This window comes from Ammospiza nelsoni, chromosome 5, assembly GCF_027579445.1.
Source record: "Ammospiza nelsoni isolate bAmmNel1 chromosome 5, bAmmNel1.pri, whole genome shotgun sequence".
Classification (NCBI taxonomy): Eukaryota; Metazoa; Chordata; class Aves; order Passeriformes; family Passerellidae; genus Ammospiza; species Ammospiza nelsoni.
Genome location: NC_080637.1, coordinates 1,878,466 through 1,901,189, shown reverse-complemented (window position 1 = coordinate 1,901,189; position 22,724 = coordinate 1,878,466). Strand labels below are relative to the sequence as shown.

General features: G+C 44.4%; 1 protein-coding gene across 2 annotated transcripts in view; it reads left to right on the top strand.

The window, feature by feature from the left end:
* The window catches only part of EXOC4 (exocyst complex component 4), a 314,456-nt gene that overhangs the window by 199,815 nt on the left and 91,917 nt on the right, over positions 1-22,724 (top strand). For both annotated transcript variants that reach the window (XM_059473330.1, XM_059473329.1), the window contains exon 11: positions 15,478-15,697. In XM_059473330.1, coding sequence (XP_059329313.1) covers positions 15,478-15,697 — 220 coding nt within the window. The remainder of the gene's footprint in view (positions 1-15,477; positions 15,698-22,724) is intronic.

The window sequence follows — 22,724 nt, the reverse complement described above, 5'->3', positions numbered from 1 at the left end:
GGACAAGTGCACCCACCCAGGGGCATGAGTATGGCAGGGATGTTTTATGGGAATGATCCTGCCAAGCTGCTGTCGATATCAAGATGTGTCAAGATGAAAGGTGCTGGATGTAGAATTTAAATCCTGTTTATTTTGAAAATATTGTGAGGGGACAGCAGAGTTGTCACGGGACATTAAAATCCTTTGGTCTTTGAGCATCGAGTACTGCTGGTGTTAAAAACTACACCACTAAATTGGTCTAAAATTCAGAACCCTTGCATATCTCACCAATAACCCCTTTTACATCTCTAAGGTTATAATAATAATAATAATAATAATCTAATTTTATCTTAAAATGTGCTGTAATATCTTGTAATTGCACACTATAAAATTAATACTTGATAATATAGGGACTGTTGGTCTTGGGAAGCAAAAGGAGTGTGAAAATTAGATGAATTTGTTACATTTAAGCTATGCTATATCACACCAAATAGGTTAAGAAAAATCTGTGGTATTTTAAAGTCTAAGGGTTGCTTATTATTAGTGAAGGAGATAGAAAATGTCAAGTCCCCCTGTGGCACAAATACTGCTAAATAATGAGAGTTGATGCCTTTGACTTTCTGAATCAAACCTAAAATACTTGATTTCAGAGAAATCAACAAGGCTGACTCAAGCTGGGAGAGGGAACTTGGAGTGTTGACTGCCTAAAGTTTGTGTTTGAGTCTGAGTAATGTGCATGGGATCAGGGTAAATTAAAAAAAAATATCTGAGGTGCTGTAAAGTGCAGGGGAAACTTAAAGGTCCTTGAAAAGAACCCTCCAGATTTCATCAGGTCTTGCATTGTGAGAGATTCCCTTCAAAGGGTGGGAAAATATCACTTAGTTAGTGGAATTCTTGCTTCTGTGGTGTAGGGAATCACTTCCTGCTCTCTGGGGCTGGCAGATGGGGCCTCTGGTGAGAAGGATGAGGCTCAGATCAGGAGATCACGAATTCCCAGGATCACTGAGGTGGGAAAAGCCCTCCAAGGTCATCCAGGCCCAGCTGTGCCCAATCCCCGCCTTGTCCCCAGCCCAGAGCCCTGAGTGCCACATCCAGGGGTTCCTTGGACACCTCCAGGGATGGGCACTCCTGGGCAGCCCCTGCCAAGGCCTGACCACCCTTTCCATGGGGAAATTCCTGCTGTGCCCACCCTGAGCTGCCCTGGCCCAGCCTGAGGCCGCTCCCTCTGCTCCTGTCCCTGTTCCCCGGCTGTCCCCTCCTGGCAGGGACTTGTGCAGAGCCACAAGGGCCCCTGAGCCTCCTTTGCTCCAGGCTCAGCCCCTGCCCAGCTCCCTCAGCCCCTCCTGGTTCTCCAGGCCCTTCCCAGCTCCCTCAGCCCTTCCTGGTTCTCCAGACCCTTCCCAGCTCCCTCAGCCCCTCCTGGTTCTCCAGACCCTTCCCAGCTCCTTTTCCCCTTCTCTGGACCCTCTCCAGCCCCTCCAGGTCTTTCCTGCCAGGAGGGACCCAGCCCTGGACACTCCTGGGTGACCCCAAACTGGACACTGCCCTCGAGGGGCCTCAGCAGTGCCAGCACCAAGAGATCTCAAATCCTTATTACAGAAACACAAAATTCAACACTGGAAACGAGGAAAAGACCTTAAAGATAATTTATTTCCAGCCTCCCACCTTCCACCAGGAGAACTTTCACCTGGATACTCCAAACTTTATTTTAGAATTTCCACTCTTGGTGCAACTTCTCATCCACTCATGGCTTCTTTGCATTGCCCTGAATGGGAACCTTCAGGGAGCAATTTCACACCTCCTCTGGGAATGTTTTTCCCTCCTTATCCCCATTTAATGAGTGTTTAGGAGGCTTTTAGCTGTTCAGTTCTTTCTGTGTGCCTGCAGCAGGGATGGATGTTCCTCTCAGGCAAATCCCAACCCTTTTCCTCCCTCACAAAGTGAAGGATAGACACAGCTCAGCAGAGTTCCTTGTTGTGACACTGCTGAGGAAAGGTTTCCTCCTGACTGGGGCCATCACAGGGATTGGGGACTCACACAGAGAGGGGATGGGGAACAGCTTCACATTTTGTGCCTTTTTTTTTTCTTTCCCCCCTGATGCTTTATGAGAACTGACAGTCTTGCTGTGTGTGTGTCTGATTAAAGATGACAGTTTATAAAAACCTTAAGGTGAGGCTGTTCATTTTCCATGACAGAAAATAAAGCGATCCCCCCCCCCCACTGCCACCTCCCACACAAACAAAAACTCTCACACACCAAAAAAAAAAACCAAAAAAAAAAAACCCTCTTAATATGTGAGGCATTGATTTTATATTGTCTGTCAGAGAGTGTGCTTCAGCAGATCAGTCAAGTTTGGAGTTTTCAAACATGCTTCATCCAAAGGGAAAATCAACAGCCTGTCAGAAATTTCACATGTCTCCAGCTCCTCCTTCCCTTTGGATGAAATACAAGCTGAAGGAACAGAGAAATTTTGACATTTGCAAGAGCTGGGGCTGAATAGCTGAAAGGAGTGTTAATGTAATTCCATGGTAATGAGGTACTTTGAACCAGGCTTGTGCTCATTGAGCCAACAAAGCAGGATGAGCTCATTCCTTCATGGGATCACAGAATGGTTGGGGTTGGAAGGGACATTAAAGATGAGCCAGATCCACCTTCCACCATCCCAGGTTGCTCCAAGCCCATCCATCCTGGCCTTGGACACCTCAGGGATCCAGGGACAGCCAGAGTTTCTCTGGGAAACCTTAAATTTCCTTCCAGCATTTCACTCGTGCTCTCCTGGAGGAGGATTGAGCTTCCCCACCTTGCTGAGCACTGTTATTCTGATTTTCTCACAGGGGTTGATGATGGCACGTGAATTTCCAGTGATTTATTGATTCCTTGGGAACAGAACAGTGCAGCCAGGAGGGATCTAACAGGATCCAGCCTCAGGATTTCTGTTGGTCAGAGTGACTCTGGGATAGGTACAAGTCTCTTTTCCCAGCCCAGCAGTCGAAGAAGGAGTCAGGATTCTTCTGCTGTTGTTCTCAAGGTTGTTTATTATTTCTGATCTATAAAATTCTTTCTCTGGCCTGCTGAGGTCTGTCCAGCTTGGGGTGGTGTTATCTTTTTATACTAAAAATTACCTGTACTTTATTTACAATAATATCCCAATACCTACCACCTATGTTAGACAGTCTGTCTCTAATCCAATCCAGAAGTGCCACCATCACAGCAGAAGATAGAGGATAAAAAGAAGGGGAAGAAGGACAGAGCATGTGCAGATTCCTCCATCTTGCCTCTTGAACCCCCATTCTAAAACCCCAAAGTTCTACATTTTCACCCTGTGACAAATTCACTATCATTCTACTCAAACCCTTGTGGCTTGTAACTCCTCACACAAAGTTGGGAATTGTTTTTCCATGGGTCAAAATCAAAGGCACAGGTGTTTGTGACTCTGTGCCAGGGTCTCTGAGCTCCCTGCCAGGGGTTTGGGCAATCCAGGGCAGCCAGAGGAGTGTCCTGGGTTCCAACAATCCAATCCCCTGAGCAGCTCAGGGCTCACCACATGGCCACAGAAGTTCTGAAAGGGCAAAACAGATCCATCGATTCAATTGAACCATCTCAGGTACAAAATTCCTTAACAAAACCCAAGTTCCACACTGAGATCCATGTTTAAGACTCACTAAGTTGGAAAAGCCCTTTAAGATCATCAAGTCCAACCATTGACCAGCACTGCCAAGGCCACCACATGTCCCCAAGTGCCACAAGAATTATTGAACATTTAAATCTCAATCACAAGTGAGATTCTGTCATGCAGGAACTGATGCTTTTCAAGCAGCTCCTTTGCTATTGACAAATGAACTTCCAGTAGTAGCTAAAACTTTATTTAATAGCCCCAACTTTGATTTCAAATACAGGAAATAATACTCTGACATTGCTAAAAAAAATATCTGTAGAGCAACAGAAGAGCTCCCATGGTACAACCAGAAAAGCATCTTTGATTTTTGTGGTGGAAGAAAAGGCAAAAAGAACTTGACAAATTCTAAATTTATAATCTGTCTATGAAAGACTCAAAAAATAGAAGTTCAAAAAATACTTCAGTGAGGGTTTTCCCTGAATGGGGGAAATCCTGAAGGCTGAAAATACAGTGTGGTTTAGCTCCACTTTATGGTACTATTACCTTAAAAATTGTTACACAATGCCTGTGGTTGCTTTCATCAAGCTTTATGAATTTTTGATTGAAGGCAGGAGACCTGGTGCTGGATGAGAACAAAAAAAGGTGATTCCTGTGTTTAGGATTTGCTGTTAAAAGCAAAGATCTGAAGCCTGGAATGACCCCACATCCCCCATGGAGCCATCAGAGCAATGAAAGGAAAGATGAATAATTTAATTTTTTATCATGGTTGTGTTTTACATCATGTGGTGGTGTTCACTCAAAGGATTTCTGGGAAAAGCCTTTGGTGGTGAGCTGGAATCTGGAATTCCCTTGGAGTGTGGGAGCTCTCACTTTGTGTTTTACCTGGATTCTTCTTGCAGGGCTTTTTTCTGTAAAACCTTTTGCACAGTTTAAAGTGTTGTGGTTTGGGGAAAGCAGAGCTGTTCCCTCGGTATGGAGGTGAATTCTTGTCTCCCCCACAGATGCTAAAAGAGAAGGAAGGGAGATTTTCAAAGTGTTTCATTTTCATTTAAAATAATCTGAGCTGTTTATTTCAACTGTTCCCCTCTTTTCAGTTTCCTGAGATGAGCTACAAAAAATGGGTTTGAAGTTCCTTCCCCTCTAAGCTGCATTTTCCCCTTCTGCTGAATTCCTGGATATTACAGTGCAGGACCCTCATTTATTCCTGTTTTATTGGGATTATTTGCTTCAAACTCATCAGATGTGGCTCCACAAACACTTGCAGGGTTTTCATGGGCACATGGCAAAAAGAAAGTAAAAGGGAAAAGCCTTTTAGGGATGTGAGCCTGTGGAAAAACAGGTTTTTCAAGCACCAGGTTGTGACACAAAATGATTTTTTGGTGGGATATTCCTGAGGAATTTAACTTGAAATCCTGTTGACTTTTAGAGATTGCAGAATAGGCATAAATACATTTTGCAGGCCAGAAGTTGGCCTTTAGTTTCGTTATTTTGGGTCCTGGGAATCTTGAATTTCAGATGGCTCAGCAGGAATTGCAGTTTGTGGAATATCACTGGAAAGCATTTCCAAAAGTTCCTTTCCTTTGGTAACTTCCAAACTTTTCAGAGACAAAACTCATTCACACCTAAGTGTGAAATTGCTCTGTCTGTGGAAATTCTGGTGCTGGAACTGCCAGGGAAGAAGTTGTGGGTGAAGTGTAGGCTTGAATGGTCCTGAATTCTGTACAGATTTATTCCAAAATAAATGGGAAAAACTGGAAGTCTTAAATTCTCACTGTTATTTACCAAGCTCCATTATTGCAATTTTGTCTCTCCAAGTTGTATTTTTACAAATGGATTTGCTCTGGAGGTGTGACAGGTCTGAGACAGCTCCAAGAGTCCTTATTAATTAAAGCTTTATCCAATCTGTAAGGTGAAATAATGCTGCTAAACAAGTACAGATCCCTCAAAAGTTCCTTGGTTTTGGGTTTCACTGTAAGGTGAAATAATGCTGCTAAACAAGTGCAGATCCCTCAGAAGTTCCTTGGTTTTGGATTTCACTGTAAAGTGAAATAATGCTGGTAAACAAGTGCAGGTCCCTCAAAAGTTCCTTGGTTTTGGGATACCCAAATTGGATATTTTTTACCTGAGCCAGGGAACTCATTCAGGGGATACAAGACAGAATTGTTCCTTATGCAGAGAAAAGCTGGAGACCTTCTAGAAATAACAGTAATTACAACAAGAAGGGGGGAAATGTTGGCAGATGTTATTTTCTAGCAGCTCTCCCAGAAGAAATCCTGGTGGATTTTGGGGGTGGGTGAGTGACAGCCTGGTCTGGTGGACAGACAGAAACTCAGAACTGCTCCACAGAGTAGGGAAGTTTATATACTCTAAAGCTTTATCATCTTACAGGGAGGAGATAAAACCATCCCCTCGTGCTGCATCTTGGCAGAGGGTGGAGGCAAGTCTGGAGTTTGGGATAATTCCTCATTTATTCCCTGGGGTTGTGCAGTTTGTCACTGCAAACCATCGGTGAGACAATCATTCCTCCTGACGTGCCCAGGCTGAGGGATGTGAGGGGAAATTGGTCAGTGGTGCACCCTGACAGCCAGGCTGGACCTGCAGCACAGTCATTCATCTGAACTGAGGAAAAGTTGTTGATAAAAGGTAATAAAAGTTGATTAATTGCTGGGAATCCCTGGATTGCTGGTTGCTGTTTTATGTTAACATTGCGATTTTGGTGTCTCACCTTGGCCTGGCTCCTCAAGTGTTGTTTCACCTCCTTCCCAGGAATTTATTCCAAGTTTTTCATGGCACTGAGTGTTTGGAATAGAACAGAATTGTGGAATCATGGAATGGTTTGGGATGGAGGGAGGTTAAAGTTCATCAGTGCCATGGTGGGGGCACCTTCCACCACCCCAGGGTGCTCCAAGCCCATCCAGCCTGGCCTGGGACACCTCCAGGGATGGAACAGGGTCCTTCAACCCAGGCATTTAAAAACCACTTGTTCATCTAATTTAATGTATGTTAGCAGAAAACAGAGATGAAAAGTCCAGTGCTGTGACAACAGGGACATTTTTCTTCTTCCAAACAGAAGCTGAAATGAAATTTTTCCTAGAATTCTTTCCAACTCCCAAAGCTCAGGTGGATCCTGTTGGAGACTTGTCTTTACCTCCAGGTGTTGAATTTCAAAGGCAATTTAAAATATATTATTTTCCTCTCCTTTTCATACAAATCCAGTTGGGATAAGTGGGAGTGACAGTGAAAACCTCTCTGTGTTTTCTGCTTCCAGGCCAATCTTTCTTCTCAAACTTTTAATTTTCTGATAGAAAAGTTCCCCTGAGCTGCCTTGTCCCCACTGCTGACCCCATCACCTGTGGGGTTCTTCACTACACAAACCCCACTTTTCCCATCTGCATCTCTTGGGAGCCTCCTAGGGAACATTTTTGTTAAAAAAATTTCTTTCCCCTGTTAAAAAAAACAAATAGAAGTTGTCAAGGATGGGGGAACTATTGTTGCAGTGAGCAGAATGGGTGCTTATTATCAGTTATGGGCACGCCCAGGTCAAGAGTGAAGTGTTTTTTTCTGTTTAGTTTGCTGAAAGGCTGGGATGGCTTTAATTGCTGGTTGTCATTTGTAATGGAGTAGATGCAGTATTAGAATTATTCAGATAATTTGTTGTAATTACCCACCATCAGGAGCTTTACAATGCTCAAAATACAATCTTTGAAGCAATGGCACCGAGTCCTTTGAATGGAGGGCAGCAGCTCTTGAGAGCACAATATCATTTATAGATTGTCAATCAACTCAGCGAGGTAAACAAAACAAAGGTGCTTTTCCACAAATTCTTCCAGTGCCCTAAACCTTCCCAAAAATCTTGCGGAACAAGCAGTGTGCCTGGAGTGCTGATAAATCAGAGCTTTTGCAGAGTTCCTCAAAGCAGGCAGGGTTTGGGAAGCATTGTGTGCTTTGAATAAAGTGTTTTCCACAAAAACTCTGCCCCAGGGAGAATTATTCATTCTGGCTCTGCTGCAGCAGGGGGGGAAATCTCCCTGAGGTGCTGCTGCCCCTGATTGTGGGTGAGAAAATGGGAGATGGGGCAGAGCTCTCTGGGGAGGCAGAGGTGCCCATTTGCATTGCCCTCCTCTCCACACCCAAATGAACGCACAGATGCAGGGAGGGCTGAGCTCCCAAATTTGTATTCTGCTGGCTCAGGGCCTGAGCCTTGTCTGGCAAACACAGAGAGAGGGAGGGAAAAAACCCCAGAGTGTCATGAGCACAAGTGTGGGCTCCCCGTGACCTTCACCTGCTGCGATAATTCTGATGTACAACGACCAAATTCCTGGAGATGTTTAATCAGCAGAGCTGAATTTTGATGAAAGCACATGTCACAGTGCCATTACTGCTGCAGGAATTAATTCTGGTTCAGAGCAATGTTCTGGCTTCGTGAGGATTAACACTGCTGAACTGTCACCTTTGCAAATTCCAAAATCCCTTCCAGCCCTGGTGGCCCAGAGCTTCGTTTAAGATGGAAAAAATGTCAGCTGGCAAAACCCCCTGAGTGCTGGGATAATCCCACAGCAGGGCAGGGGGATTTTATCCCTAGGTGAGACCCCAGCCCTGGGGACAGCAGCAGCAGCAGCTGGAGCAAATCCAGAGGAATGCATGGAGCTGCTGCAGGGCTGGAGCCAGGCTGGGAGAGCTGGGAATGTTCCCCTGGAGCAGGGAAGGCTCCAGGGAGAGCTCCCAGCACATTGCAGGGCCTGCAGGGGCTCCAGCAGAGCTGCAGAGGGACTGGGGACAAGGCCTGCAGGGACAGCACACAGGGAATGGCTCCCACTGCCAGAGGGCAGCCATGGGTGGCATCTTGGCAATGAGGAATTCCTGCCTGGGCTGGCATTGCCACAGCAGCTGGGGCTGCCCCTGATCCCTGCAGTGCCCAAGGCCAGGCTGGAGCAGCCTGGGATGGTGGCATTGGAATGGGATGGGCTTGAAGGGCCCTTCCCACCCAAACCATTCTGGGATTTGGGACACTCAGAATCCATCCCCAGGGGTTTTTATGGAAGTTGGGGATGGAGAAGGGAAGGGAGACCCTTCCTGGAGTGCTGAGATTGCCAGTGAAGCCCCCAGACCCCAAAATCCCTTCCTAGAGAGGAGTCGGGGTGGGGATGGATCCAATGCCAGGCTGGGAGAGCTGGGAATGGAGGGAATTCCCTGGAGAGGGAGCCTGGGGTGGGATTTTGGGAAGGGATTCCCAGAGCAGCTGGGGCTGCCCCTGATCCCTGCAATGGCCAAGGTTGGACACTGGGGCTGGAGCAGCCTGGGGTTGTTGAATTTTTCCCTGCCATGGCAGGGGTGAAATAAAATCCTTGAGGTCTCTTCCAACCCAAACCATTCTGAGATAAATAATTGATTTCTGGGAGAGCTGTGGGTGATATTACCTTTCTTTTTTGACATCTAAAAGTTCCACGGATGGCTTGGATGAGTAACACAATGTTTTTGGAGAGGACTCTTAGGATGTATTTTTTTCCCATGCTGTTAAACACTTTCTTGTTCTTTATAGAGACTGAGTTGTGTTGGGAAAAGGCAGCCAGCAGCATTTGAAATTGAAATAAATAAATAGCACAGTGTGTGCCTGCGTCTGCCAGGCAGAAAATAGGGAATATCTGTTGGCTCTTTAATGCCACCCTACATTTCCCATTTCAAACACTCATTTTCAGTTTTTTGTACTTTGGCTGATCTTTTATTGCCAACTGGGGCTGGTTTTTTTTAGAGAAACATATCTGAGATACTTGGGTTTTTTTCTGAGAAGGAGGAAAAATTCTGGTTGAATTCTGGTGAGTTTTCCTTTGACTGGGAATTTCTATCTCCACGTTTCTCAGCAAGAGGAACTGTTGGATAAAGGGCATAGAAAATATAGAAAATAACCCCAAATTTGGTTTATTTGAACCCCTTTAAAGAAGTGCAGTGCTCACAATTCTGCTTCATGGTAGCCAGAATTCCCAATGGACACAATTCCAGTTGAAATTCTCAATGGACACAATTCCAGCTGAAATTCTCAATGGACACAATTCCAGCCAGAATACCCAGTGGACACAATTCCAACCAGATTTCCCAATGGACACAATTCCAGCCAGAATTCTCAATGGACACAATTCCAATCAGATTTCCCAATGGACACAATTCCAGCCAAAATTCCCAATGGGCACAATTCCAGATGAAATTCTCAATGGACACAATTCCAGCCAAAATTCCCAATGGACACAATTCCAGCCAGAATTCCCAATGGACACAATTCCAGCCAAAATTCCCAATGGGCACAATTCCAGATGAAATTCCCAATGGACACAATTCCAGCCAAAATTCCCAATGGGCACAATTCCAGATGAAATTCCCAATGGACACAATTCCAGCCAAAATTCCCAATGGACACAATTCCAGCCAAAATTCCCAATGGGTACAATTCCAGATGAAATTCCCAATGGACACAATTCCAGCCAAAATTCCCAATGGGCACAATTCCAGATGAAATTCTCAATGGACACCAATTCCAGCCAGAATTCCCAATGGACACAATTCCAGCTGAAATTCTAAATGGATACAATTCCAGCTGAAATTCAAAATGGACATAATTCCAGCTGAAATTCCCAATGGACATAATTCCAGCCGAAATTCCCAGTGGACACAATTCCAACCAGAGCTCAGCAAGACCAGCCAAAGGCAAGGGCTGGTTCCTGAGCTGACAGCTCTCTCCCATCCCAAAGTGTTTTTTGGGCTCCCAAACCTGTTGGGCTCCTGGTAGAGAATCACAGGATGACCGAGTGGGATTGGGAACCATGGAAAATAAGAGGGTTTTTTTAATTATAGCTTTTTACTTTAGCTGCAGCTAGCTCTAAATTTTCTGTTCTATTTCTCAAACCTACTTGTCCAGCTTTCTAAAAATCTTCTTACCTTTTCTAATTCCACAAACTGATGGTGAAATTCCCACAAAGAGGAGGGATGAGAAGGCAGGAAGAGGGAAGCTGGGAAGCAGAGAGCCCTGTGGGACTTGGTGGCAGAACAGTCACTCTTGGTGTCACATTTATTTAGTGACAGTTGGACTTGGCATCCCTAATTCATGGAATCATGGAATGGTTTGGGTTGGAAAGGACCTTAAAGATGATCCAGCTCCAACCTCAACACCTCCCACTATCCGAAGGTGCTCCAAGCCCCATCCAGCCTGGCCTTGGACATTCCAGGGATCCAGGGGCAACTCTCATTTCTCTTAAATTGCAGATGTAATTGTCTAAATTCTCTTAAATTTAAAAAAAAATTCATGTTTTCCATTTTTAATCTGTTCTTAATGGAATTCTGAGTAACCTTCCCAGTCCAGCACACGGACAGTGCACCAGTGCTACCATTCAATGTCCCAGAAGGATTCCTGGTGCAAATCTCACCTGCACCTGGAACTTTGTGCCTCCTGCTTGAGCCCCTGGTCCTGTGCCCAGCAGGATTTTGAAGGCTGAAGCTCCAGAGTGGCTGCCTGGGGTGCAGAGCAGTGTGAGAGCAGTGTGGTGTGCCATTCACATTCTCTGAAAAAATCCCTTCACCCAGGATTTTTCTCCTGGGAAGCTGGGAAGCCTCAGAGAAAAGGAAAACAATATTACCTCATTTGCTTCTCCTGTGTTGTGCTCATGTGGAATGTGGTTGGAGATTGTTTCCCCACAGGTGATTGTTTCATTGGATTCTGCTGTGAGTTGTTTTCACTCTTTGGCCAATCAGTGCCAAGCTGTGTCAGGACTCTGGAGAGAGTCACAAGTTTTCATTATTATCTTTTTAGCATTCAGTAAGTGTCCTTTCTGTATGCTTTAGTATAGTTTAGTATTCTTTAATATAACATAGTATCATGAAGTAATAAATGAGCCTTCTGAGAGCATGGAGTCAGATTCATGATCCCTGCCTTCATCAGGGCATCCTGCAAATACAGCAGTGTGGGACTCACTCTGCCTGCTGGAAATTTGGAGAGGTCATCTCTGAACCACCTCTGGCACACCCCAGCAAATGGATCCCAGTTGTCCCCTGAGGCTGCAAAAAGCACCTTGTCCCACTGGATTATCAAATCCAGGCACTCCTGGGCTGTTCCCTGCTGGAAGCCACACTCTCACATCCATAATTCCTTAATTTCTTTACTTTTTCTCTGCTCCCATTTCCCTCAGCAGAGATCTCTGGGATTAAATGAAGACTTCACTGGTTTCCATTCCCATAATTATTTCACCAAACTATCCTTGAGCATCCCAGCTGAAGGACTCCCATCCTCATCCTCCAGTTCTCCATGCCCTGCACGGATTCATTTTTAATAACTTCCTGCTGCTGTCCAGTTGAAATCTGCTTCCTGATCATTTGTTCTTTATCACAAGTGATGCTGAGCACTCACAAATCCCCCCTCAGTCAGTGCTGCCTGGCAGCTCCCTCGTAATCCATGATTATTTTATGGCTCCTATCAAGGAAAACAGGGATATGGTTTGATCCTAACCAGCTTTAGGTGAACTCTTGTATTGTCTGTTCCAAAATGTTAAAATTGAACAAGACACATCAAGGAGAAGTTTTCTGGAGATGAAGGCACAGATCTCTAGATCTCTCTAAAATTCAAAATTTTTCATTCTAATTCACAATGTATTATTATTATACGTAATATTTTATGCACAGTATGTGAAAAATAATAACAAATTTTATAATAAACAAATATTTTATCATAAATATATTATGATATATCTATGATAATTTTAATATATTATCAAACATTTTATAATAAATAAACAATCAAAATTATCATAAATTTAATTATAATTGTAATATCAAAATATACAATAATCACTAAATTATTAATAACACTTCTTTTAATGCAACCAAAATTAATTCTATGCTGGTGATGGATGCCAGGCCTTGAGAAGCAAAAATTCTTGGTGAACACAGCATTTTCCAGTGCTGAGTGTGTGGTGCAGGAGCACCATCAGGATGTTGTGGGGTGAGGAGTTGCCACTCCTGTTGTAGATCAGCACATCTGAGCTCTGGTGGTTTGCACGTGGCCATTCTCCCTCTAAAAGGCTTCTTTTACTTGGTTTAGCCATTTTTTGAGCATTTTCTGGATTTTAAAAGTGTTTAGAAGCTGTTCCTGTCACTTTGCTGGATGATGTTCATTCATGTAAGTTTGAGCTTACCACCTCAATGGGGTTCAATAGTAAAATTCACATTTGGGGGGAGTTTTGTGCTCTGTAAATAAACTTACAAAGGAAGAGTCAGAGATTTACTGACACCCATGAAAGGACACAGTAAATGAGTCCAACACAGTCCCATCAACCCTGGCAATGTCCCCTTGAGGACATGAGTGGTGTCACTCGGAGCTGGTGACATCAGCTCTGATATTTCTGGGATCAGCTCTGTGGAATTTCTGTCCTCTTCCCCAGAAAGCTCCACTGGTTCCCTGTTTTACCAAGCTGATTCCCATTCTCACCCTGTGAAATCCAGGGAATGAAGCTGCCTTTTATCACCAGCCAGGCTCTCTGCACAAATCACAAACAGGACAGGGCTGCTGGGAACGTGCCTTGAGCTGTTTGATTTTCCAGCACCAGCCTCATTCCATGGCTATGGCAATGGGAAGATGCCCTCAGCTCACACCCCAGGCAGCAGACACAGAACTCAATGTCACAGCTCACTTTGACAGTTTTGTGACCAATCCCACACAGCAAAAGCACATTGACAGCAGCTCCATCCAACCACTGTAAGCACAGGTACCTTTGGTTAAACAATGCTGGCTTATTTCAAATCCAATCCCTGCTTGTGAGCCTCAAACACAATGCACAGAGCTCTGTTATTAACTTAGAACTCCCGAATATCTCACTGATAAACTTTTCTGCAGCTTAGGGAGTTATTCTAGACAAGCATCAATACACAGACCATTGTTCTATTTGTCATTACTTTTCTACTTTCACATCATTTTTCTGCTGACCAATCTCATGGCTGCTGCTTAGCTCCAATCACAGTTCTGCTGTCTCTGAGCTGCCTTTTGCAGCTTTCCCAAAACCCTCTGAATTTATGGATTCCCTCACCTGCTCTGTGATTCCCTCCCTGCAGCATCTCTCTCCCTTTGTAGAGCCAATCTTCCACCTGAGCTCCAAAGGGAACCCCCATGGAAGCTGCATTGTCCAAAAGTGCCACTCCAGACCCACGGAGCCAACAAGGAGAGGATTTAGGGAGAAAAGAGCTCAGATTGGAAAGAAATCATCCATGGGAATTGGCTCCTCAGTCAGGGCTAGGAAGGGAAGCAGCTCCTCTGGAGTGAGGAATGTGGAGGTAGAAAATTATGGATAATTAAGCAGATCCCATTGAAGGGTTTGAGAATAGGGTCAGTAGTCAGGAGTAAAATCATGGAGTCCTTGAGGTTGGAAAAGACCTCTGGGATCATCAAATCCAACCATTGTTCAGCACCAAACCATGTCCTAAGTGCCACATCCCTGTTTTCTGTCAGGGATGGTGACTCCACACTTCCCTGCTCTGCTTCCTGACCATTTCTCACTGCATAAATTATTCCTAATATCCAACCAGTGCATAAATTATTCCTAATATCGAACCTAAACCTTCCTCACCACAACTCAGGACAGCAAATCTCAATCCATTATGGCTCCTGATACCCAATCCCTAATTGTTTTGAGAGGAACACCAATTCCACTGCCTCAGATGTAGTTAAAGACATGACGAGGTAATTTCTGGAATAAACTCCTCCGTGGTAAAGCAGATGGCAGCACAGAAATAAAGACAGTTTGCAGGAGATGGCAAACATTTGGTGCTAAAATATTCCCAGAGTCATGCTGCTGCTCTGTGTGCTCAGGAATGGGATCCTGGGATGGAACAATAAAGGGTGATGAACATACACCATAACACAGGCATCCATAATGCAGGGGGATAATGGCGTCGTGCATTGAAATTGCTTTTTTTCCATGGTTTTTTCTGGATTTTGAGCTGGAATATTCTGTTGTTCCGTTTAGAGATGTGGGAACCCACTTGTGGGAATCAAGTGACCACACCCAGAAGGAAGCTTGGCTTTTTAAAGGGATTTGTGGCATGTTAGCTTTTTGAGTTGTGATTTTATTTTTATAAGGATATCTTCCCAGCGTGTCCCACATGGAAAAGCCAAATTTTTTCTACAAGGACATCTTCCCAGTGTGTTCCAAATGGAAAAGCTAGATTTTTCTATAAGGATATAGAGATTTTAAAAAATATATAGAGAAATAAAAATAAAAATAAATATTACATCTATATAATAAAAATTTAAATATATAAATAAAAAATACCAATTTTTTTATAAGGACATCTTCCCAGCACGTCCCAAATGCAAAAGCCAAATGTTTCTATAAGGATATCTCCCCACAATGTCCTACATGAAAAAGCCAAATTTTTCTATAAGGATATAGAAATTTAAATATATATATATATAAATAAAAATACAAAAATAAAAATCTTATATATTGTATATATATTTTAAAATATAAATATAAAATTTTAAAAAGCCAGATTTTTTATAAGGACATCTTCCCAGCATGTCCCCGATGGAAAAGCCAAATTTTTTTTGGCACAAACGGGAATTGTGTCTGAGATGTGGATTTTATCTGTCCTTCTCCAGCAATTTAGTGTCTGTCTCATCAATTGTTTGTATTTTATCTCTCTTTTTTTCCCCTAAAACTACCTTGTAGACCTTTTCTCCTCATCATCCCTCAGGCTGGGACAGTCCATGGTCATTCCCACACTGCTCGTTTCTGAAATGTTGGAGTGGCAACGGCAACGCCAACAAATCTAAAACATCTTCATTTTAACCTTTAATTACAATTCATTTACTTTAATTACAATTCCTCCTTCCCCTTTCTGTGTTGCAGGTTTATCCAGGAGATCGAGCAGGCCATGGAGCTGGGCCCAGCCAAGCAGTGTCCCCTGAGGGAGTTCCTCACCATGTACATCAAGAACATCTTCCTGAGCCAGGTCCTGGCCGAGATCAACAAGGAGATCGAGGGCGTCACCAAGGCCTCGGATCCCCTGAAGATCCTGGCCAACGCTGACACCATGAAGATCCTGGGAGTGCAGAGGCCTCTGCTGCAGGTGGGAGCTGAGGGACCCCTCAGGACGTCCCTGGTGTCCATGTCCAGCCAGATCTGGTTGTGGATCCAACAGGGAAAAATGTGGAGCTGCTGGAGCTCTGAGGGCTGGAGCCAGGCTGGGAGAGCTGGGAATGTTCCCCTGGAGCAGGGAAGGCTCCAGGGAGAGCTCCCAGCACATTGCAGGGCCTGCAGGGGCTCCAGCAGAGCTGCAGAGGGACTGGGGACAAGGCCTGCAGGGACAGCACACAGGGAATGGCTCCCACTGCCAGAGGGCAGCCATGGGTGGCATCTTGGCAATGAGGAATTCCTGCCTGGGCTGGCATTGCCACAGCAGCTGGGGCTGCCCCTGATCCCTGCAGTGCCCAAGGCCAGGCTGGAGCAGCCTGGGATGGTGGCATTGGAATGGGATGGGCTTGAAGGGCCCTTCCCACCCAAACCATTCTGGGATTTGGGACACTCAGAATCCATCCCCAGGGATTTTTATGGAAGTTGGGGATGGAGAAGGGAAGGGAGACCCTTCCTGGAGTGCTGAGATTGCCAGTGAAGCCCCCAGAGCCCAAAATCCCTTCCTAGAGAGGAGTCGGGGTGGGGATGGATCCAATGCCAGGCTGGGAGAGCTGGGAATGGAGGGAATTCCCTGGAGAGGGAGCCTGGGGTGGGATTTTGGGAAGGGATTCCCAGAGCAGCTGGGGCTGCCCCTGATCCCTGCAATGGCCAAGGTTGGACACTGGGGCTGGAGCAGCCTGGGACAGTGGGAGGTGTCCCTGCCATGGCTGGGGTGACACTGGGTGATAATGCTGGAGAAGGGCTGGGACACAAACCCTGAGGGAGCCCTGAGGGAGCTGGGGGTGCTCAGCCTGCAGGAAAGGAGACTCAGGGTGCCCCCAGCACTCTCACAGCTCCTGAAAGGTGCCTGTGCCCAGCTGCCCCTGGGCTCTGTCTGCAGCAGCACTGGCACACCCAGGGCACACAGCCTGAGCTGGGCCGAGGGAAATCCAGCTTGGAGAGCAGCAAAAAGCTTTTCCAGCAAGGGGGAGAAAGTTCTGCAATGGCTGCCCGGGGAGGGGGTGCAGTCACCACCCCTGGGTGTGTTTAACCAGCCTGGAGGTGGCACTGGGTGCCAGGGGCTGGGCTGGGCTCCAGGGCCCTGAAGGGCTCTCCCAACCTGGTCATTCTGTGATTCTGTAACTGACTCTGGCTGTTGGTCATGTCAAACTCTTTTAATCTTTTGAAGTTATTCCCTCTTTCCTGGGAAATCCTCTCCTCAGGGATGGATAATACTCCAGTTCTTAGGAAGCAGCGCCTTTAGCCCAGGGTTTATGTGGCCCTTTTCTGTCCCAGTTCACATCTGTAAATTATTATTATTATCCACAGGGATATTATCATTTCATGCAATAATGGGAATAACTGTATTATTGTTACCATTTCCAGACTTTTTGATGTTTTAATGGTCACTGACTGTGTCTGTCTGGGTGCAGCAGGACTGGGATGGTCCTTTCAGAACCAAAACAACATCAAATTCCAGAACAGCATTTCCAGAAGTCACTGGAGGGGGGAACAGCTTCTTTAGAAAGGGGCCAAAATTCTCTTTGCAGGAGCTGAAATGATGTTTTGGGACTGCACAGAATCCCTGGATTGTTTCCTTCCCAAGCTTTACCTGCCTTAATATGGATGAAGTATTTTCTGTGGCTCATGGCTTCATTTCTCATGAAAATGTGTTCTATAATGTCAGTATATTTCCTTAAAGTTCATTCAGGGTTAAAGACTCAGAGTGGTTTGGAATTTTCTCATCCAGCTCCTACAATTTTTTTCTCTTGATGGATGGAAATTATTTTGAACTGGAATTATCCTTGGTCAAACTGTCTGTGCTCAGGAGGTCTCCTTGTTCCTGACATCAGAGAAGGGCAATTCTCTGAATAGAGAAGAAAAATTGCTGCCTCTTTGAACCAGCTCATCCAAACAGCTCCCTAAAATAAATCCTATTGATTTTCCATTAAAGGGGGTTTAAAAAAAAGGCTATTTCTGCATGGCAGTGCTGGAGCCTGGAGTCTTTGCCCCCATCCCCTCGTGGATATGATGGAGATGTGCTGAATGAAGCTCTCCCCCAGTTTATTTTTTGCTGTTTGTGGGTTCCTGGTTTAACCATCCCTCTCTTTGCTATCCCAAAGATCTCTCTGAAACCACTTTGGCTGGAACAGCACTGGGGAATTTATCAGCCCACACTGATAAAGCTGCTTTGGGATCACTATCAGCACATGTCTGAGCTGAATTAGATGAGAGATAAAAGATTTTCAAGCATTGTGTGCTCACAGATGAATCACCCACTCCTGTAAAGATTATCCTTTAAAAAAAATTGTCTTTTCTAAATATTCCATTTTACTGCCTTGTTTTCCATTCCTCCCTCCTCAAGTGTAAAACACTTGAAACCCTTTTCCTTTGCAGAGCGGCTGAATCACCGTGAAACTCATTTGTCTCAAAATTATTCAGCATTAAATTTCAGGCTGTAATTGTTTAAATCGATCCTAAATTAGGCTACAAGTGCCTCGACAGCTTCTTGCAGCCTGTTCTTGTAGGGTTCTCAACGAGGTGATAAATCTTCCCACCCAGGTGGTCACTGGCCTTAAAAACCTGTTGCTCCATCTCCAAAAAAATCCAAATTGCTTCGCTCTGGAGCAGCAGAGTGGGACTTTTTCCTTTCCTTCAAAGCTTGTGTTGTTTCTTATCTCAGCGTGGTGTGGATGATGCTGCTGATATTTTTTGGCCAAACTCCAGCAGCTGAAAATCACCAAAAAAATAAAAATAAACCCTTAAAAAGTCGGGTTGTGCAGCTGTTTTGGAGGATAACGATTTGCTGGAGCTAATTACCACAGCACCCACTCCATGCACGGAGCCACTCACTTGTGGCCTTCCAAGGAGACATCTCTGAGAGCTTCTGGAATGTTTTATTCCCATCAAATGAGTGGTTATTAAGGAGAAGGATGGTCCCAGCCAGCAGCTCTCACCAATGCTGATGGCTGCACGCTTTGATGGAGGCTGGATGTTTTTATTTATCAGTCTAAACAAATTAATTGTCTTTCCAGGCTGGCTCCCTGCCAGCAGCATCCATTAAGGAGCAGGCATGGCTGATCCATGGGGGTTTTTCCCATTCAAGGATAATTTTAAAGCAATTTTGATGCTTCTGAGGCTCATATTTCAATTTTTTTGTTTTGCAGTTGGCGTGGTGTTACAACCAAGATGTTTTCAGCTCTTGTTTGTGTGTTTCATGTCAAGAGGGTAAAACCCACCAAGTGCAGAATTTGGGCTAAATCTCCTTTTCTAGCTTCAAATGAGAGACAGAATTATCTCTTGGTGGGAGTCTGACTCTCCCTGTTGCTTCCAACATTTTTTCAGATAATTTCTTCTCTGAGGGGGGACATTCAGTGCAGTTCCTGCCTTTGTGGAAGCTTTGAGAAGGTTCCTGTGTAAGTCAGCTGCAGTTCTCCACTGAGGACTTCTGAGCTGCACAAAACCAACTGCTTTAGGCAGAGTTTAGTCAGGGTTTTAATTTATTTTAAAAACTCCACTTTCACTGGCACGTTCAGTGCATCCCAGGGCAGGGCAGTTCTGTGTGGACATTTTCAAGCGGTGCCCATGGCGGGCAGGATTATTTTAGAATTGTTTTTGTCCTCTTCAGATGTGCAGAAGCAGAGTCAGGCTTCACAAACCATCCCACAGGTGTGAGTCACGTCTGGCCTGGAGGGAACAACCCCGTGTTTGAGGTCTTTGAGATCCCCTCAATCCCTGACAGGACTTGGGGTTGGTCACGAACTGGATAACCCTCGTTTGCTCACTGATGAATCATTAAATTGGGGATATTTTGGGTTTGAAGGGACTTTTAAAGGGTTGGATTTAAATTCCCCAGTTTAAAGGGATTAAATTGGGGGATATTGAACTGGGAGGTATTTTGGGCTGAAAGGGGCCTTTAAAGGGTTGAAAGGGGCCTTTAAAGGGTTGGCAGACACCTTTACAGGGTTGAAAGGGACATTTCAAGGTTTGGAAGGGGCATTTAAAGGGATTAAATTGGGAGATATTAAATTGGGGGATATTAAATTGGGCGATATTTTGGGTTTAAAGGGTTGGATGAGACCTTTAAAGGGATTAAACTGGGGGATATTAAATTGGGGGATATATTGGGTTGGAAGGGCCCTTTACAGGGTTGAAAGGGACATTTAAAGGGTTTGAAGGGAGCATTAAGGGGATCAGATTGGGGGATATTAAATTGGGGAATATTTTGGGTTTAAAGGGACCTTTAAAGGGCTGAAATGGACCTTTAAAGGGTTGGAAAGGACCTTTAAAGGGATTAAATTGGGGGATATTTTGGGTTGGAAGGGAACTTTAAAGGGTTGAAATGGACCTTTAAAGGCCTTTCAGTCCAGCCCTGCTGCCACGAGCAGGGACATCTTCCACTGTCCTTGCTCAAAGCCCCATCCAACCTGGCCTGGAGCATTTCCACTGAGATTTGGGAGCAAAATTATGATCCTGCTCCTCTCTGAGGCCACCAAGGTGTTTTGTTCACCTCAGCATGACTCTGCCATGTCCTGGGTCATGCCCTGGGTGCCCAGAGCAGCTGTGGCTGCCCCTGGATCCCTGGAAGTGTCCCAGGCCAGGTTGGATGGGGCTCAGAGCGCCCTGGCATGATGAAAGGTGTCCCACCCATGGCAGGGGTGGGATGGGATGGGCTTTAAAGTCTCTCCATCCTTTGAGTCCAGCCTCACCCTCACTCAGCACGTGCAGTTTATTTTCAGTGCCAGCTCATCGAGTCCTCCCCAGACCCATAAATTCCTCGCCTTTCCATTCCTTTTAATTTATTTTCATTTTTTCCCCCCTTGCATTCGGCTTGTCCTCAGAAGTTGGGAGTAAACCACACATATCTGCCCCAGCCTCCATCCCAGGCCTTGATTGATTATTTTAATTACCCAGAGAGCCCTGCCAGCTCCCTCAGCAGCAGCACTGCTCTCATAAATCCTCAATTTGCCTCGCAGGGTGGTGTCAGCCCCAGCCCCTGTTACCTCCCTGGCCAGAGGAGAAGACTTTCAGCCTGGCCTGCTAAGTTTGAAGCTCCAGCTGCACATTCCTCATTTGCAAACTCATTAAGAATCCCTGGCAGCAGAGCAGGGCCCTGGGATGCTGAGGATGCTGAGGCAGAGCAGCTTCTCCTCCCTGCTGAAAATCCAGTGGGAAGTCACAGATCCAAGTGCCACAGGAGTGACACTCACCCACTTTTCCCTTTTTCTTCCAGTTCCTTTTCTTCCCCAAGATTTCTGCAATTTTAAACCAGTGCTTTGCTTTCTCTGGGGTTGTTTTGGTGATGGATGAGCTGGAATTCCAGGAGGAAACTAAAAAAGCAAAGCCTGATAAATTTTGTTTTAAGGAAGCTGTGTTGCTCCATTGTGGTAGTGTTTGAGGGTCTCAGGATGAGGGAAGAGATGGGAATCTGACTCCATGGTTCAGAAGGATGATTTACTATTTTATGATATATTATATATAATATAACATAATATAACACAACATAATAGAATAGAATAGAATAGAATATATAATCATATGTAATAATATATAATAATTATATATATAATATAATATAATATAATATAATATAATATAATATAATATAATATAATATAATATAATATAATATAATATAATATAATATAATATAATATAATATAATATAATATAACATAACATAACATAATATAAAATAATAATATGTGATTATATATAATATAATTATTATATTATGTTATGTTATATTATATTATATTATATTATATTATATTATATTATATTATATTATATTATATTATATTATATTATATTATATTATACTATACTATATTACTAGAAAATTATATACTATTATATTAATTAATTATATCTATATTATATTAAAAGAAAATTATATATTAAAACTACACTAAAGAGTAGAAGAAAGGATTTCATCAGAAGGCTGGAAAAGAAAGGAATAGAAGAGAATGATAATAAAATCTTGTGACTGACCGGAGAGTCCGAGCCAGCTGGGCTGTGACTGGCCATTAATTAAAAACAACCAACATGGGGCAATCACAGATTCACCTGTTGCATTCCACACCAGCAGATAATTATTGTTTTTCTTTTCCTCTGAGGCTTCTCAGCTTCTCAGGAGAAAAAATCCTGGCAAAGTGATTTTTCAGAAAGTATCATGGCGACACTCCATCACCAGCATTCCTCCAGGAATGTCTTCCGTGGAATCCCAGGATGGTTTGGGTTGGAAGGGACCTCAAAGCCCACCCAGTGCCACCCCTGCCATGGGCAGGGACACCTCCCACTCTCCCAGGCTGCTCCAAGCCCTGCCCTTGGACACTTCCAGGGCTCAGACACCAAAACCTTCCACAAAATTCTCTGGGAAACCTGGTTCTTCCATAACTCTCTTTTTTCCTAGGAAAGTTTAATATTTGCTGTTCCAAAACACACCAGAACTTTAATTTGGGGTCGTGGTTGGGCTGGGCTCTCAGCACCCATCAGCTGACATTTGGGTGCCCCTATCACACCACAGATATTTTTCCTTCCCTCTCCTTGTTCCATTCCACTCCATAAATCCTAAATCCAGCCTGGAAAGTCTCCCATGAAACCCTTGATGGATGGCTCCAGGAGAAGAAACTTCCCTGTGTTCTTTCCAGACTCCTCCAAAATCCCATTATTTTTCTTCCCTCGCATTTTGAAGCCCAGACCCATTTCATTGAGGAGAATAACTCTCATTGCTGGGCTTTGAAATGTTTCCCTAATCACAAGTGCTGCATGAGAAGAGCCATCACATTTTGAATAATTGATGGCTACTTTATTGAGTTGTCAGCACTAATTCATCCTCCTTTTGAAGTGCTGCGACGTTCAAACGAGCCATCCTTTCACAACGTGCTCATTTTTCCAGGAAAAGTTCATTTTTATAATCACTTTTTTTTTTTCCTTTTTCCCTCACCCACTGCACCCACTGTGGAATGTAATTGTAGCTG